Below are 17421 nucleotides of genomic sequence, written 5' to 3'. Positions count from 1 at the left end.
ACCCTCTTTTGGAAGGAAACAGCCACTTGCATCTGCCCCAACCAAGGCGTCCAATCCCAATTATTTCTTTTTAGTGTAGTAATAAACAAATTCTGCGTGGCCAAGCCATCTTCAAATGATCAAATCGTTCAAGAAACAAAAACATATCATGTTTTTTTAGAAACGAAAAACAAATCGTGCACTGTATACATAAATCAATTGTTTGAAGGTCCTTGCCTGCAAAAAAAAATTAGATAAATAAACAAGTGAAGTTCTTGTCCCCTCCAAAATCCGGCCCACTCTTCCACTTGGCGGCTTCCGATCGCCGACAAGTCCCAACCTGGCCGCTCCCTACAATCCCCGTCCTACCTCAACCTGCGTGCGTGTTCGAAGTTCAAACCATGAAGTAATCAATCAATGCTCGCCGGCGGTCGCCATCCCCGATTTTATTTCTTGGCAGCCCGGATGAGCATATTCCATCCCCCCTCCAAATCCCCCGCCTTCCCCCTTTGACCCATCTTTATTTATCGGTCAAGAAATCGAACAAGCGATCCCATTCCCGTCCCCGGAGTGCAGCCTCCAAGAAGCCGCGACAGGAAGGAAACCAAGAACCAGGGCGCGGAGCAGAGCAGAGGAGGCGGAGAGCCCCCCGGGAATGGGGCTGGCCAACCGGATCGGCGCGGTGGCCCTGGCCGTGGCCTGCGCCGTCCTGCTGCTGGGCGTCGCGTGCCGGGCCGGCCAGACTAGCGAGTACCGGCGGCTGCTCGGCCAGGCCATCGACATGCCGCTCGACGCCGACGTCTTCCGCGCTCCACCCGGCCACAATGCGCCGCAGCAGGTAACCAACCGCGGACTGCTCTTGTGCCTCATTGATACTGCCATCTGTTTAGGCTACAGTCTACCTGTACCTGGCGTTTGGCGAACAGTTGACCACACTGCTGGTAATTGCAGCATGAGATGGATATACTATTGTGGATTCTTCTGTCCTTATTCTTCAGTGAAACATATAATTGTGGATTCATTTGCCCTTTCTCGCCATGTGGTTGGTATATATCCTGCAGTTGTCGTGAACTCAAGCTGTAATTACGTGTAGTACTTGTTTTACATGCTGGTCTTACAGTAGCTGTTACTTGTCGATACTATGATTCAGCCAAAGACTTTCAGGATGACTCCAAAACTTCCGGTTGGTTGGCATTTCAGTACTTTCTATTTTCCTCCTCTAAAGCCATATGTTCCTGAGTTCGAGCTTTTCTGCTTCGTAAACTATGCCTCCTAAATGGACTTATACTTGTGTTCATTTTTAGTTCTTTTCATCAGTTTACCAGTGAGCCTTTTGTGCTTGAAATAAATAATAATTGTTCCGAGAGAACCTTGTACTAAGATAAGAGTTGGCCATTGATACATGGTATAAACATAGCCACCTTAATGAATTAACTGACTTGTTTTACTTAAAATAAAAATCTAAAATTTGACCTGTTAGTGTTCTAAGTTCAAAAGTCTAGTAAAGTAAAAAATATTTTTTATGTATCCTTAAATGATATAGGGTTAAATGTTAAATGGGGGTTCTTATGTCTCATAAAACTTGTTTGTTACGTCAGAATCTGAAGAAACTAATTCTGTATGGAGAAACAAAAAATCTCTCATTTCCGACACGAATAGATTTTTTTTATTTCGAAATAAAGGTTCTTGTCTTGTGGGGAAACCTATTATTGAAAATTTCGTATGGTTCCTTTATGTTTGGCTGTTGGCACAGTTGCGCTTCAACAAGTTCAGTTTTTCAATTCATTAACTGTGCATTTTCAGTATCCGGTGTAAACCAGCTTCTCCATGAAAGCTTCTTCAAAAACATGTGTAAATACAATCACTGTTTTACTGCTTCATTGACCTATGCTATGCTCTCAGGAGATCTACAGTTTCCAGTTAACCTCATGGTCTCGAAACAGTTTCCAGTTAACTCAGTGATTGTGTAGCAGATTTTCAGTGTACTCTGATACTCTGCGGATGGGTTCAGTGGCTTCCAATTATGTGCTGTGCTTTTTGAGCTACTTACAACACTTACTTAATGCCAGTCTATAGTTTAACCTCACAAATCAGCGATCTTGTTTTAAAGTAATTGTTGTTCGTCTCATCTTTACTTTAGTCAGTTCTAAAGGCATCTTTGGGGCTACTCTGCCATCATATATTTCTGTTGGACTGTTGCTTATTGGCTGCGGAGGCCCTTTTTAAGAAGTTCTTTATTCTTAGTCTTACTCCATAGAATTAATTACTATGGCACCTTTTCCATGACAAGTACTTCTCCGATCTTTCTTTATCTTAGTTCACAATTTTATAATTCGGTGCCTTTTCCATGATACTGATGTGTGCTATTTCTTACTCCATATAGTTACTTAACATCGCTGTTGCATAAACAAATAGTACAAAACGCGTGCCCACGCTCTGTGGTGTATTCTCCACTCTCATACTGATTGATGAGGTGCTCTAACAGGTTCATATAACGCAAGGCGACCACGAAGGTACAGCCATGATAATCTCATGGGTGACAACTGTCGAACCTGGATCAAGCACAGTGCTTTACGGGACTTCAGAAGATAATCTCAACTGTTCCGCAAAGGGAAAGCATTCGCAGTATACATTCTACAAATATACCTCGGGATACATTCATCATTGTACAATCAAGAAGCTGAAGGTTACCGGCCCGGCAAACATTTAATGCTTATGTTTTATGAAGATTGGAATCTTGATTCAAGACTTAATTATAACTTTATTTTAGTTTGACACAAAGTATTACTATGCCGTTGGAACTGAAGAGACGAAGAGGAAGTTTTGGTTCAGGACCCCTCCGAAAAGTGGCCCAGATGTTCCATATACATTTGGTCTAATAGGTACTAGTATTATCTAATTTGCTCAGGATATAGCTTGCATGCTCATGTCTGAACTCCAACATAATTTTACTATTGTGGTTTATGAGTAATATTACTTAGAATTTTACTATTGTGTTTAGGTGATCTCGGTCAGAGTTTCGACTCGAATGTCACGCTCGCTCATTACGAGTCCAATTCAAAAGCCCAGGCGGTACTTTTCGTCGGGGACCTGACATATGCAGATAATTACCCATATCATGATAATACAAGGTGGGATACGTGGGCAAGATTTGTAGAACGGAATCTTGCATACCAGCCTTGGATCTGGACAGCTGGAAACCATGAGATAGATTTCGCTCCTGAACTTGTAAGGATAGTTCTCTGAGATACTTTATTGCATTTCTTATGTTTCAGTGGATGCATTTACAGTTCAAATAGAAGCACCAAGTAGAAAACAATCCAGTGGAGCCATGATATATACATTTAAGCGCTCATTGAATTACACTGTGCTACATTTAAAAGTTCATATTGCTAGTTAAAAAAGAACATCACACGTATTTGCAGGGCGAAACGAAGCCATTCAAGCCATACAGCAGCAGGTATCACACACCCTATAAGTCTTCCGGTAGTACGGCACCTTACTGGTATTCCATCAAAAGAGCCTCAGCCTATATTATTGTCCTGGCATCATACTCTGCATACGGTATGTTCTGTTCTTCTGACTCCGTGTTTTAGCAAGTTCAGCATATACTAGTGCGGAATCTGCAGCATATTTGAAGATAAGCCGGTACCAGAGCTGAAGGTGACTTGACAGGTCTGTTGCTTTTTCCCAGGAAAATACACCCCTCAGTACAAGTGGCTTGAATCCGAGTTCCCCAAGGTAAACAGGAGCGAGACGCCATGGCTGATCGTTCTGATGCACGCCCCATGGTACAACAGCTACAACTACCATTACATGGAAGGTGAAAGCATGAGAGTGATGTACGAGCCGTGGTTCGTGAAGTACAAAGTCGATCTTGTGTTCGCAGGGCATGTCCACGCCTACGAACGGACAGTAAGTGGACTAATCCTCTCCAAAGTTTGCTTGCTTACATTCCTAGTTATCCTCCAAGGATACCTATCATTTTGTTGAATTCAGTTTCATTTGAAATTGGAGCTATCTTGGGTGCATTTCTTTGGGTTTCAGTGACGCAGAATATTTCTCTCTTTACGCCTCTTAGCACTCCATCCAGTACTGACTGTATCAGTTCAGTGCGCTAGCTCCATTCTTATGCTTAAGAGTAACACCTCAGTCATGACTTACTTACATAGAGCTTTTTTTCTTTCTGTGATTGCAGCATAGGATTTCAAATGTTGCATACAACATCGTAAATGGCTTGTGCTCCCCAATCCAAGACCAGTCGGCGCCGGTCTACATAACCATCGGCGACGGAGGGAACCAGGAAGGGCTGGCCACCAAGTAAGATCGAACAGAACTCACATCCTCTAAATCAGTGATCAAGAGCATTTTGGAATAACCATGTAACTTTGGCTTGCTTTATCTGTGGGGATGGTGCAGCATGTCAGAGCCGCAGCCAAGCTACTCAGCCTTCAGGGAGGCGAGCTTCGGGCACGCCATCCTGGACATCAAGAACCGGACGCACGCCTACTACGCCTGGCACCGCAACCAGGACGGCGCCGCCGTGGCCGCAGACTCCCTCTGGTTCACCAACAGGTACTGGATGCCCACCGACGACTCCTTCGACGATGTCTGAAACAGACGGTGGGGATGGATGGTCCACGCTTCCTCTCGTTGAATAAGCATTGTTCGCCTCCAGCGCGTATAGAGGGTACTACGGGTTAGAGTCGCTGCTCAATCTGTACCCCAAAACTGTGTATAGAGAGGAAAAAATTGCCGTACGTGCATTGCGTGCGAGTGAGCAAGGCACGCACCGTGTGGATTGTATTAGCCGATTCTTGTATGCGCGCCAGTAACGATTTGATTTGGAGGCACATCGTATGTTGTGCTTTGGGGTCCTTGGTGTCGAGACTTTGTTGGAACACACGTGAATGAATGCTCATGAAAAATAGATACACATAAGTGGTGGAGTTCTCTTCTTTTTCTTTTTTTACGGTGCAAGGTAGGACCTCTTTTATAAGATAGAAAAAAGAATACAGTGATTCCTCCTATAGACTGGACGGTGGAAAATGCCTAGAGCGTGCGCATGCGATGCATGTTATGGGACGCCTAGACCGGATGATCTTAAGGCCATTGGATTAGATTATATCTGTTATGAAGACATGGCACATTTATATACTTGTAGGTGTAGCGACTTTGTTCGCCTAGAAGGTGGCTTTGGATTGATGTTTGTATTTATTTTGTTAGGCTTTGGTGAATAAGTAATAAAGATGGTTGTGTGCATCATGCTGATGCAGAGGCAGGGGTAATCCTCCTTTTCCAAAAAACTATTGAGTGACCCAGTTTATGAGAAGAAACTAAAACCACAATACCCCAATAGAAGTCCCCGCATAAACCAAAAAAAAAACACTAGAGGTGGGGATGGTGACTAGTAGAAAAAACCCACACACAATATCAAAGAACATCGTCTCAGCGCGACACAAGAGTGCCAATGCCCTAAAACTAACAAATGAAACTCCATAGCAACCAAAACAACCACAACGACCACCACACCGTCGAAGACTCTTCCACACCGAGCGAGGCCACCGCCTATGCATTCAAGCATCATGGACTAAAATTATCATGTGGAAGACATCCTGCAAGGTCCACCTTCGACTTCCCGATGTCCGCCAAAGCTTTGAATGCCTTGATCACTTGCGATGAGAGCATTTTTTTTGTACATTTCCACATAGGCCTTCATCTTGAGAAAGCCTTCAACAACCTATGCTCAACATGCTTGGTCGTTGGGATGTTGCACATATCGCTCTTCTTTACTATGCATCCGCTATGCTGCTCTAGGAGCATCTCTAGCAAACCCCGTATAAGTGGTCAAACCCTTATAATTTTTGCGTTTTACAGTTTTGGTCGAAAAAAGTGTCCAGAACAGAAACCGTAAAAGTGGTTCAAAACTCATAATTTTTTAAGGGCCACCGAATATGCACACCCGAAACCCTTATATTTGGAGGTTGGAAGGCCAAATCTAAGGGGCCCCATATACCGGTCAAACCTCGTTGGAGCAAACATGCCGCCGCGGAGTTTGTCGGAATCCGCCCTAAACTCACCGGAATTCATCACCGTACACCGGAAAAGGCCGCTAGACTCTGCAATCGATCGTCGCCGGTTCGAATTGGACGAGCTCGACATCACCGTGGCCTCCCATGACCTCAGCCTGGCTGACGGAATCCTCCCGGTGTGGCAGGCAAAGAGGCACGTCTCAGCTGGCGCGGCTAGCAATAGAGCAAGGCGCGGACGGCGGAGGCGACGGGGCGTGGCAGGCAAGGCTGGGCGCGGCCGATGGAGGCGACGGGGCGTGGCCGGCGAGGTTGGGGGCGGCCGACGGGTGACGGGGCGAGGCTGGGCGCGGCCGACGGGTGACGGGGCACGGCTGACGTGGCCGGCTGGGGGAAGGGGCGGCAGTGGTTGGATCGGAGGAAGGATCTCTTTATCCCAATTTTAAAGGTTGTTTTACAGTATCTGTTTGGCCGTCGCTAAAATGAACTCTTAAAATACATTTTACTCGATCCGTATCTCAGTTTTACAGTTTGCAATTTTAAGAGGTCTACTAGAGATGCTTTAAGAGGGAGGCTTTTTGTGAGCATAGGGTGGGATGTCGGTGTCCCAAGCAGAGGACATTAAACTACACGAGTAATCTTACTGAGAAAGTCCTCTAGAGAAATTGATGGTGTAGCAACCTCATTTAGGAGCTCTCTTCTTTATCAATGACAAGATGTGTACCAATAGCAATACAACTATACCAACTCACTATGCCACTATGCATAGAAAAGACCCACTTTAACATGCATTATGCATGTTACTTATCTATAATACCTAAATAGTTCATTCCCACTATCTTATTTTTCTTCACATGCAAGCTATCCACCTCACCACATGTGTCTCATACATGCCACCACATCTCTGAAAAAAAAATCCTTTATTCCAAAATAGCTGTCCCCACTATTGAATTTTCCTACAAGTGGCGAAGCCATATTATACACAGACGTCATTAGTGCTTAAAGAAGGAAATGTAGAGCTTCGGCTTCAGCATTTGGCCGTATGTGGCTGTGTCTCTTCAGTTACTCCACCACCAATCGACTCTTTCACTATTAATATTGCGGGGCACATCGTCTTCCTCTTTCTTCTTTGCCAAATTGTTTTCCTCTTTCTTTTGTGCCAAATCGTCTTCCTCTTCATCTTATCAACCAAAGAAATTCCAGAATAATGGATTGAGCTGTTTTTCCATAAGCAACATACCTGCTATTTTCCTCTACCCTCCACCACATCTAGCGTCCTTGCTCTAGAAGATTATTTTGGTTTTGCCGTTGACAAATCAAGGTGCTAATGGTAACGAATTTGAAGCCTCCAGCCGTCGACCATACGTCGCCTACTGCTGCCCCACGGATTTACCATGAACATGTTGGACATAATGAATTAAGCAGAAAGGGGCATTGAACTGAAGCTCCCTGCCTCTAGGCGCTAGCGGATGCGCCACGTCCGATCTGGTACCATTATCTCCAGCGTATCCACCTTAAAGAATCATGTATCTCTTGCCACACTGTGTCATAGACAAGCGCGCCCTGCTCCTATTTTGCCATCAACGGCACTGAAGTCTCGCGTATGAGCAGGTAAGTAATCCCCTATGTTATTCCATGATTATATCTCTTAACTTAATCTCATTGTGTCGTTAATTTTCTTTATGTATCTCTGTTTCACTCATACAAATTGCTGTGCTCAGGAAAATTTGGAGTCCCCGTCACCTGCTACCCTGCTGGTGCTTCCCTCACGGCACCCATATCACGTATCAGGTTGTCCCTGAGTCTTCCATGCCCCCACTCCCAATATTCCCCTTACGTTCTTGCTAATTTAGCATGAGGTTATCCCACGTCATTTTCTTATTATTTCTTCTCATGACTTTTTTTATTTGTACTCCCTCTGTTTCGAATTACTTATCTTGGATTTGTCTAGATACAGATGTATCTAGACTCATTTTAGTGCTAGATACTTCTGTATCTAGACAAATCTAAGACAAGTAATTTGAAACGGAGAAAGTAGTTATGTTTATAGGTTAATGCCCGTCCGTATTATCTGCTATCTGACTTCCTATATATGAGCATAGATGGTTATGGTACATGGATCGGTTGTTTTAGCAAAACAAGTTGGACTGACTTGGTTCCATTAGGTTGGAGTCTCATAATTTATTTTGATTGGAAACATAGGGAAATAAGTCTTTACAAAAAGAACTTAGCCATTAGCAGGAGTGCACAACATCAAAACAAGAAAAAAGGTTACAGCAAATTGCTCGGGCCAATCTTGAGTATTATAGATTATTGTCCAAGCACACGTCGCTTCACCATATAGCCTCAGTTTGAGCAGGAGATCATGCAGCCTCTGCTCATCTATCAACGACCTCGATGCAGCTGTTAGAGCAACTCCAACGCAAGGACCCAAACGGACACCAATTTTATCTGTTTCGTGTCTGTTTGGGTCACATGTCCGCCTAGTGGACATGGGGTGGACAAGCCTTGTATCCAACGCACGTCGACCCAAACTCTTCGCGCCGCCCGCCCCCTCCTCTCTCCCTCGCGCCGCCCGCCCCCTTCTCTCTCCCTCGCGCCGCCCCTCCTCTCCTCCTCGCGGATCCCCTCCCCCGCGAGATTTTTCTTTACTCGCGCCTTTGCTGCAGCCACCCTCTGCTCGCGCCGCCGTCCGGGCCTCGAGCCCCAGCAGGAGCGCGCGGAGGAGCCCTGCGTCGGTGGCCTCGCTGGGGCGTGGAGGAGCGGCCGAGCACGCCGTGGCGACCTGCTCCGGTGGCCTCGCGGCGGCGCGGAGGAGCGGCCGAGCGCGCGTCGGCGACCTGTGCCGGTGGCCTTGCTGCGGTGCGGAGGAGCGGCCGAGCGCGCAGTGGAGACCAGCACCGGTGGCCTTGCTGCGGGCGTTGCAGTCGCTGACATATGGGACCAGGGGCAGACACGAGCGGGCGACAGCGGTGGACGAGAGCGTCCGCTTCCGTCCGCTTCGTACCCATTTGTTCCCAGATTTGGGTCGGGGACGGACAGCAGGCGGACACGGACGTCCGTTTGGGTTGCCCCGTTGGGCGAAGTTTTCTGTCCAGATAACCCAAACGGACAAAATGGGTCCTCCCATTCGAGTTGCTCTTATGTACCAAGATATGATGAGTCCTTTCTCCAAGTGTTACGGTTATCTCCCCAAAAAAATTATTCTTAATTTTGGTCGTTTTTAAGACTGCCAAGGACAACACAGATAAGTAAAAAATAGTTGTGTTTCAGGAACAGTTCCTGTAAGCCTGGAGTGCTGATGGCATGTTGTCATGAATACTAACTAGCTGCATGGATGATGTGATCTCCTCATCTACTGGATTTATTTCTAATTGTTGTTTTGTTTGGAATGTAAAAGAGAAAACCATACGAGTCTTTAAGGTTTCTACGCAAGTCATCATTTTGTCTCTCTTTTATTTTTAATAACTCACTGGTATTATTGCTTACATACCAATTTCGAGAGCTATATAGCTGTATGTTATTCACTATGTGTTTGAATGTGTAGAACATACATCTCAGTTGGCTGTAAACGTCTTGATTGATGACACAATGGCTAGCTTACAGGCGCGCTTTACCTCTCCTATCATATGGTCATAGTTTATTCTTGTATCCTATTCTATAAATTTTGCAACTATATAATAATAATAATATATAACACGTCACTTTTTTCTTCATTCTCATATTCAAATGTTAGACATCCAAATCTCATGAAAATAATATTGCAACCAATTCCCGCAGCAACGCGCGGGGATATCATCTAGTATTAGATATATTTTCTACAACTACTTCCTCCGTTCCTAAATATAAGTCTTTTTAGAGGTTTCAAATGGACTACAACATACGGATGTATGTAGACATATTTTAGAGTGTAGATTCACTCATTTTGCTTTGTATATAGTCATTTGTTGAAATCTCTAGAAAGACTTATATTTGGAAACGGAAGGAGTATATAATAATTAAATACATTAAATTATATGTGCTTGAGTCTCTGTTCTCATATTGCTAATCAGAATACTAAAATTTCATATCACCAAATCTTACGGGAATCACTATATCCAATTCCCGCTGCAGCGCGCGGGTATCATCTCTAGTAAATTCAAAGTTGCAATGAGTTACACTAAATAGCTGGTGTTTGCTGTAACAAATACCTAAATAGCTGGTGTTTGCTGTAACAAATACCAAGAATAAGTAATCTGTGTACAAACATAAAAAAAGATGGTGTACTTTGCACCTCGAGATGATGCTATCTATTACGACTCATATATTTTTATCTGTATATACATCGATTTTCAGTGAAGGGGAGCCTTGACGCGGTGGTAAAGTTGTTGCCTTGTGATCATGAGATCATGGGTTCAAGTCCTGAAAACATCTTATTACAGAAATGTAGGGACATGTTGCGTACAATAGACCCAAAGAGGTCATACCCTTTCCCGAACCGTGCGCAAGCAGGAGCTACATGCACCGGGCTGCTCATTTTATATATCGTTTTTCAAAAAATATGCAATACATATTGGTTAGCGGCCGTTGCAAGAATGACAAGGTCTTTTTTTCTTTTGCGGAAGAAACTTTCAATTTATTCATCATCTGTCATGACAATGCATAGCGCATCAGAAATAAGAAAGAAATACAACTAGGTTTATAGATCACCTAGCGATGACTATAAGCATTGAAGCGGGCCGAAGACGCGCCACCATCATCGCCCCTTCATTGCCGAAGCCAGGCAAACGTTGTTGTAGTAAACGGTCAAAAAATTGTCATGCTAAAGCCCCTTGTGACCAGCGCACTTGTTGGGCATCAAAGTGAATACACACGATGGCCGTTGCAAGAATGACAAGGTCTTTTTTTCTTTTGCGGAAGAAACTTTCAATCTATTCATCATCTGTCATGACAATGCATAGCGCATCAGAAATAAGAAAAAATACAATCAGGTATATAGATCACCTAGCGATGACTATAAGCATTGAAGCAGGCCGAAGACGCGCCACCATCATCGCCCCTTCGTTGCCGAAGCCATGCAAATGTTGTTGTAGTAAACGGTAAAAAAATTGTCATGCTAAAGCCCTTGGTGACCAGCGCACTTGTTGGGCATCAAAGTGAATACACACGATGGCATAGCATACCAAGTACTTAAACTAGCCTATTACAAGGCGCTTTGATGCCCAAAAGGATAATTGTTTTCAACAAGTGTTGCAGTATGCAGAAGGCTAAACCGGCCTCCGAATCATGACTCTTCGCCGGACTGACTTGACGGTTGTGGATCATCCTGCGCCGGTTCATCCTCCTCCTCTCCACCCAGCGGCTGGAAGTCAATGGTTGCCCAGTCGATTCCAGTTAGGGCCTTGAATACAGCTTCATCGCTTATAAGTGTGGAGGGTTCAACATCAGGGGCGTAGGTATGCTTATAGATTGGCGGGATAAGATTTTGCACATCATAAGTTGGCGCATTAACCCGTTTGTTGTCGGCGTCATAAATCGACTAGTAATGAGAAAGATCCGTCTCTTCATCCAATTTGCTCGCTAATGGGCGCATTTCCTTCGTCAAAGTTCGGAGATCATCATTGTTAAAATCTGACCCAACCTCCTTTGTGCTCGGATAGCCGCTTCCTACATCAGCCGGGTCAAGATCTGGTATCCATGCTTTAACCCGGATTAGCGCGGTCAGAGCACCTGCCCTTGCAGCTGATCTTTTTAACTCCTCAAACCGGGCAGGCAGCATTGATAGCTTCTCTAATGTTTCCTTGATCAAGGTTGGGGCGGTTTGTTATGAGAGGCAGTACAAATGATCCGTTGTGCGCCGCTATATAGTTGCTCTATAAGAGTATAGGCAACCTTCAATTTCTTTTGCATATCAGAGTCCAAATGGGTAATGCGAGATCCTGCATCATTACGCACATCAATAAACCGATAGCTTATGGGATAATACATGTTAACCGCTTATAATCAATGTTGACGATATCGCTTATAGTTATCGTCTCGGTCAGCTAGGAATTAGAGATTAATTGAAAATTGGCTAATTATTCGATTTTGTCGGTCGACTATTAATCAGATATTTTTTTGCAAATCTCAGGTTTCCAACAACAAAATATGCTATGTTCAACACCATAACAATATTTGACAGAAGTATTGCCTTGATTCCTATCCTTTGAATCCTCGTATAATGACAAACAAAATAGGACAACACTACATATTGCGTAACAAGCTCCACAAAACGTAAATAAACATAGTTTTTGCAAACATAGTGCTATGAATAGGTCAGATTTATCAGTAGATTCCCCATAAATCGCTTGTCAGAGCGATAAATCGGTCCAAAAGATAAACGGTGAAGATAAGGCATAATCTTATCGGTCACCCCCCGATTAGCAATAAATCGGAAGATTAATCACTGAATCGGAAGATTTTTTGAACAATGCTTATAATAAGGATACTTACCAAACACAGCAGTGGTCATGGCATTTATTTGCCGCTTCAAACCAGTCAGTTCTTCTACCACCGGGTTAAGGGCTACTTCTGCATCCTCAGCCCTCTTTTGTAGTGTGGTTTTCTCTATGTCCTAGTCTGCCCGCTCCTTCTTGAAGTTTTCCTTCAATTTCTTCATGGCTGCTAAGGCACTGGTCAGCTCCTCTTGGTTTTGGAAGTTTATGCTTGTTGGGACTTGATATTTTCTTGAAGATCAGCGGTTTGAGATTCCTTTTTGCTCAGCTCAGCCTGTAAGAGACATACATGTTATGAAGTTGGCAGCATTTTGAAGTACCAAGCACATAACAAGTTATACACTTGGCACTTGGGGGCTAATGCCTATTGCTTCTTATCAAATTTTTCTTGTAAGTCCCAAGATCAATTCAAGTATTATTCTTGGCACTTGGGGGCTAATGTATATTTGCTCAATAATATAGTCCCGATTCATCTTGAAAAGATAAACCGGCCCTTGGGGGTTACGCAGGCAAAGTTGAAGTATTACAAAGTCCCGGTTACATTGATATCATAAACCGGCCCTTGGGGGCTACTGGAGTTGATATTATAAATTGGACACAAGAGAGAAACAATTATGCAGAGTTAATAGTATTTACCTCATATCACTCTTTCATCAGATTCACTAAACCGGCTTCATAGTCGCGGCTTGTGTACAGGCGGTTTAAAAAACCCAGAGTGGATATCTTGGGCGCTGAGGTGGGCATAGCTTTCCAAATCTGTTTTCCACTTGCCCTTATCCATAGCAGCAAATTCTTCCTTGGCACTATGTTTTGATAAAACAATGGGGTTGCCAGGAGTTGTGTAGCCTAAACCAGTAACAATAACATCATCCGATTGGTCATCAGCCGCTTTGACTGGGCTTGGCGGTTTATCTGCAGCTTTAGCCGGGCTTGGCAGGTCAGTAGCGTGGCCTGTGGGATCATTTTCCATCTGTTCAGCAAAGGTTTCATGATGTTGCGGTGGCGGATCATCAAGAATAGCGTCAGCATTTGGCTCAAACTGTTCTGGGATCTGTTCCGGTTCAATGGCCGGGTTATCATCAGTCGGTTTATTCAATTTGGCCTTTTTGCAGGGCCTGGCGTTGTCTCTGAAAGGAATGAACATAAAGGTTAGTATGAGAAGCAAGCACGAGGTATAAAGGGTTAGTTTAATATACTTACCTAGGAATAGTTTTTAGAGGTGGAAGCTGTGTCCCTATTGACTCGCCAGAGGATGAATGAGATGTTCCCTGATAGTTTGAATCAGACGGATTAAGAGGTCGTCGGAAATAACCTGCCTTGGGATAAGATGTGTCGGGAATAGGTGAAACCTCTGGGTGGCGTTTACGAACCAGCGAGTTCGGTAAACCGGATGAGGTCACCACCTGACCACTATGCCGGGTTGTGCGGCGAGCTTCATGTTGTTGTTTCTTCAAAAGAAAGTTTGGATCCAGATAAGCTAGAGGGTGTGAAAATTTTACCTTCCGGTTTGCTTGATGGGTTTTTGGTGTTGGCAGAGGATCTGAAGCGGAGGAAAGAATAATTACCTCTACATCATCAGCCCGGCTAGCTTCAGCGTCATCCTGATAATGGTAATTGTCAATGAGGTGTATTAAAAAGGAACCAAGAGAATCAAGTTCTACCTCTAATTCTGGGTTGTCAAGATCCTCGTCGATGTTCAGCTCGGCGGACTGCTACCTCTTGAGCACTGCGTTGGATTTTCCCGAAGAAGAGAGGATGATGCAGCAAAGTAGCGTAAGTATTTCCCTCAGTTTTTGAGAACCAAGGTATGAATCCAGTAGGAGGCTACACACGAGTCCCTTGTACCTACACAAAAACAATAGCTCAACGCAACCAACACGCTTAGGGGTTGTCAATCCTTTGACGGTCACTTGCGAAAGTGAGATCTGATAGAGATGATAAATAATATTTTTGGTATTTTTGGTATAGAGATGCAAAGTAAAAAAGTAAAAGGCAAAGTAAAAGCAAAGCAATAATAAAGTGATGGAGATTAATATGATGAGAAAGAGACCCGGGGGCCATAGGTTTCACTAGTGGCTTCTCTCAATAACATAAGTGTTCTACGGTGGGTGAACAAATTACTGTTGTGCAATTGACAGAATTGAGCATAGTTATGAGAATATCTAGGTAGGATCATGTATATAGGCATCACGTCCGAGACAAGTAGAACGACTCCTACCTGCATCTACTACTATTACTCCACTCATCGACCGCTATCCAGCATGCATCTAGAGTATTAATTTAAAAACAGAGTAATGCCTTAAGCAAGATGACATGATGTAGAGGGATAGTTTCATGCAATATGATAAAAACACCATCTTGTTATCCTCGATGGCAACGATACAATACGTGCCTGACTGCCCCTTCTGTCACTGGGAAAGGACACCGCAAGATCGAACCCAAAGCTAAGCACTTCTCACATGGCAAGAACAACCAATCTAGTAGGCCAAACCAAACTGATAATTCGAAGAGACCTGCAAAGATAACCAATCATACATAAAAGAATTCAGAGAAGATTCAAATATTATTCATAGATAGACTTGATCATAAACCCACAATTCATCGGTCTCAACAAACACACCGCAAAAAGAAGATTACATCGAATAGATCTCCACGAGAGAGGGGGAGAATATTGTATTGAGATCCAAAAAGAGAGAAGAAGCCATCTAGCTACTAACTATGGACCCGTAGGTCTGAAGTAAACTACTCACACTTCATCGGAAGGGCTTGGATGATGATGTAGAATCCCTCCGTGATCGATGCCCCCTCCGACGGAGCTCCGAAACAGGCCCCAAGATGGGATCTCGTGGATACAGGAAGTTGCGGCGGTGGAATTAGGTTTTTGGCTCCGTATCTGATTGTTTGGGGGTACGTGGATATATATAGGAGGAAGAAGTACGTCGGTGGAGCAACATGGGGCCCACGAGGGTGGGGGCGCGCCTGGGGGGGTAGGGCGCGCCCCCCTACCTCGTGGCCTCCTGTTACGTGCCTTGACGTAGGGCCCAAGTCTCCTGAGTTGTATTCAGTGAGAAAATCACGTTCTCGAAGGTTTCATTCTGTTTGGACTCCGTTTGATATTCCTTTTCTTCGAAACCCTAAAACAGGCAAAAAACAGCAATTCTGGGTTGGGCCTCCGGTTAATAGGTTAGTCCCAAAAATAATATAAAAGTGGATAATAAAGCCCAATAATGTCCAAAACAGTAGATAATATAGCATGGAGCAATCAAAAATTATAGATACGTTGGAGACGTATCAAGCATCCCCAAGCTTAATTCCTGCTCGTCCTCGAGTAAGTAAATGATAAAAACATAATTTTTGATGCGGAGTGCTACTTGGCATAATTTCAATGTAATCATTCTTAATTGTGGTATGAATATTCAGATTCAAAAGATTCAAGACAAAAGTTCATGTTGACATAAAAATAATAATACTTCAAGCATACTAACAAAGCAATTATGTCTTCTCAAAACAACATGGCCAAAGAAAGCTATCCCTACAAAATCATATAGTCTGGCTATGCTCTATCTTCACCACACAAATTATTTAAATCATGCACAACCCCGATGACAAGCCAAGCAATTGTTTCATAAGCCAAGCAATTGTTTCATACTTTTGACATTTTCAAAACTTCTTCGATCTTCACACAATACATGAGCGTGAGCCATGAATATAGCACTATATGTGGAATAGAATGGTGGTTGTGGAGAAGACAAAAAGAGGGGAAGATAGTCTCACATCAACTAGGCGTATCAACGAGCTATGGAGATGTCCATCAATAGATATCAATGTGAGTGAGTAGGGATTGCCATGCAACGGATGCACTAGAGCTATAAGTATATGAAAGCTCAACAAAAGAAACTAAGTGGGTGTGCATCCAACTCGCTTTCTCACGAAGACCTAGGGCATTTCGAGGAAGCCCATCATTGGAATATGCAAGCCAAGTTCTATACTGAAAAATTCCCACTAGTATATGAAAGTGACAGAATGAGAGACTCTCTATCATGAAGATCATGGTGCTACTTTGAAGCACAAGTGTGGTAAAAGGATAGTAACATTGTGTCTTCTCTCTTTTTCTCTCATTTTTTTGTTTGGGCCTTCTCTTTTTTATGGCCTCTTTTTTTCGTCCGGAGTCTCATCCCAACTTGTGGGGGAATCATAGTCTCCATCATCCTTTCCTTACTTGGGACAATGCTCTAAAAATGATGATCATCACACTTCTTTTTTTCTTACAACTCAACAATTACAACTCGGTACTTAGAACAAAATATGACTCTGTATGAATGCCTCCGGCGGTGTACCGGGATATGCAATGAATCAAGAGTGACATGTATGAAAGAATTATGAACGGTGGCTTTGCCACAAATACGATGTCAACTACATGATCATGCTAGCAATATGACAATGATGGAGTGTGTCATAATGAACAGAACGGTGGAAAGTTGCATGGCAATATATCTCGGAATGGCTATGGAAATGCCATGATAGGTAGGTATGGTGGCTGTTTTGAGGAAGGTATTTGGTGGGTGTATGATACCGGCGAAGATTGCGCGGTATTAGAGAGGCTAGCAATGGTGGAAGGAAGGAAAGTGCGTATAATCCATGGACTCAACATTAGTCATAAAGAACTCATATACTTATTGCAAAAATCTAGAAGTTATCAAAGCAAAGTATTACGCGCATGCTCCTAGGGGGATAGATTGGTAGGAAAAGACCATCGCTCGTCCCCGACCGCCACTCATAAGGAAGACAATCAATAAATAAATCATGCTCCGACTTCATCACATAACGGTTCACCATACGTGCATGCTACGGGAATCACAAACTTTAACACAAGCATTTCTCAAATTCACAACTACTCAACTAGCATGACTCTAATATCACCATCCTCATATCTCAAAACA

General features: G+C 43.7%; 1 protein-coding gene across 1 annotated transcript; it reads left to right on the top strand.

Moving 5' to 3' along the window:
* The first annotated feature begins 240 nt into the window (after nucleotides 1–240).
* Nucleotides 241–4920, top strand: LOC123062230 (purple acid phosphatase 2). Its single transcript, XM_044485660.1, has 8 exons — nucleotides 241–817; nucleotides 2465–2665; nucleotides 2750–2861; nucleotides 2981–3207; nucleotides 3405–3543; nucleotides 3674–3894; nucleotides 4178–4299; nucleotides 4399–4920. Exons 1-8 carry the CDS (start codon nucleotides 635–637, stop codon nucleotides 4592–4594), a joined length of 1401 nt encoding a protein of 466 aa, XP_044341595.1. The 5' UTR covers nucleotides 241–634; the 3' UTR covers nucleotides 4595–4920.
* The last annotated feature ends 12501 nt before the right edge of the window (nucleotides 4921–17421 follow it).

This window comes from Triticum aestivum, chromosome 3A, assembly GCF_018294505.1.
Source record: "Triticum aestivum cultivar Chinese Spring chromosome 3A, IWGSC CS RefSeq v2.1, whole genome shotgun sequence".
Lineage (NCBI taxonomy): Eukaryota > Viridiplantae > Streptophyta > Magnoliopsida > Poales > Poaceae > Triticum > Triticum aestivum.
This window is presented reverse-complemented; position numbering and strand designations above follow the sequence as displayed.

Excerpts from the sequence above, each read along its gene's own strand:
- LOC123062230 (XM_044485660.1), top strand. The coding sequence starts at position 635 with ATGGGGCTGGCCAACCGGATCGGCGCGGTGGCCCTGGCCGTGGCCTGC. Across the intron at positions 3,208-3,404 it reads TAGATTTCGCTCCTGAACTT|GGCGAAACGAAGCCATTCAA; the intron begins GTAAGGATAGTT and ends ACGTATTTGCAG. Across the intron at positions 3,895-4,177 it reads TCCACGCCTACGAACGGACA|CATAGGATTTCAAATGTTGC; the intron begins GTAAGTGGACTA and ends CTGTGATTGCAG.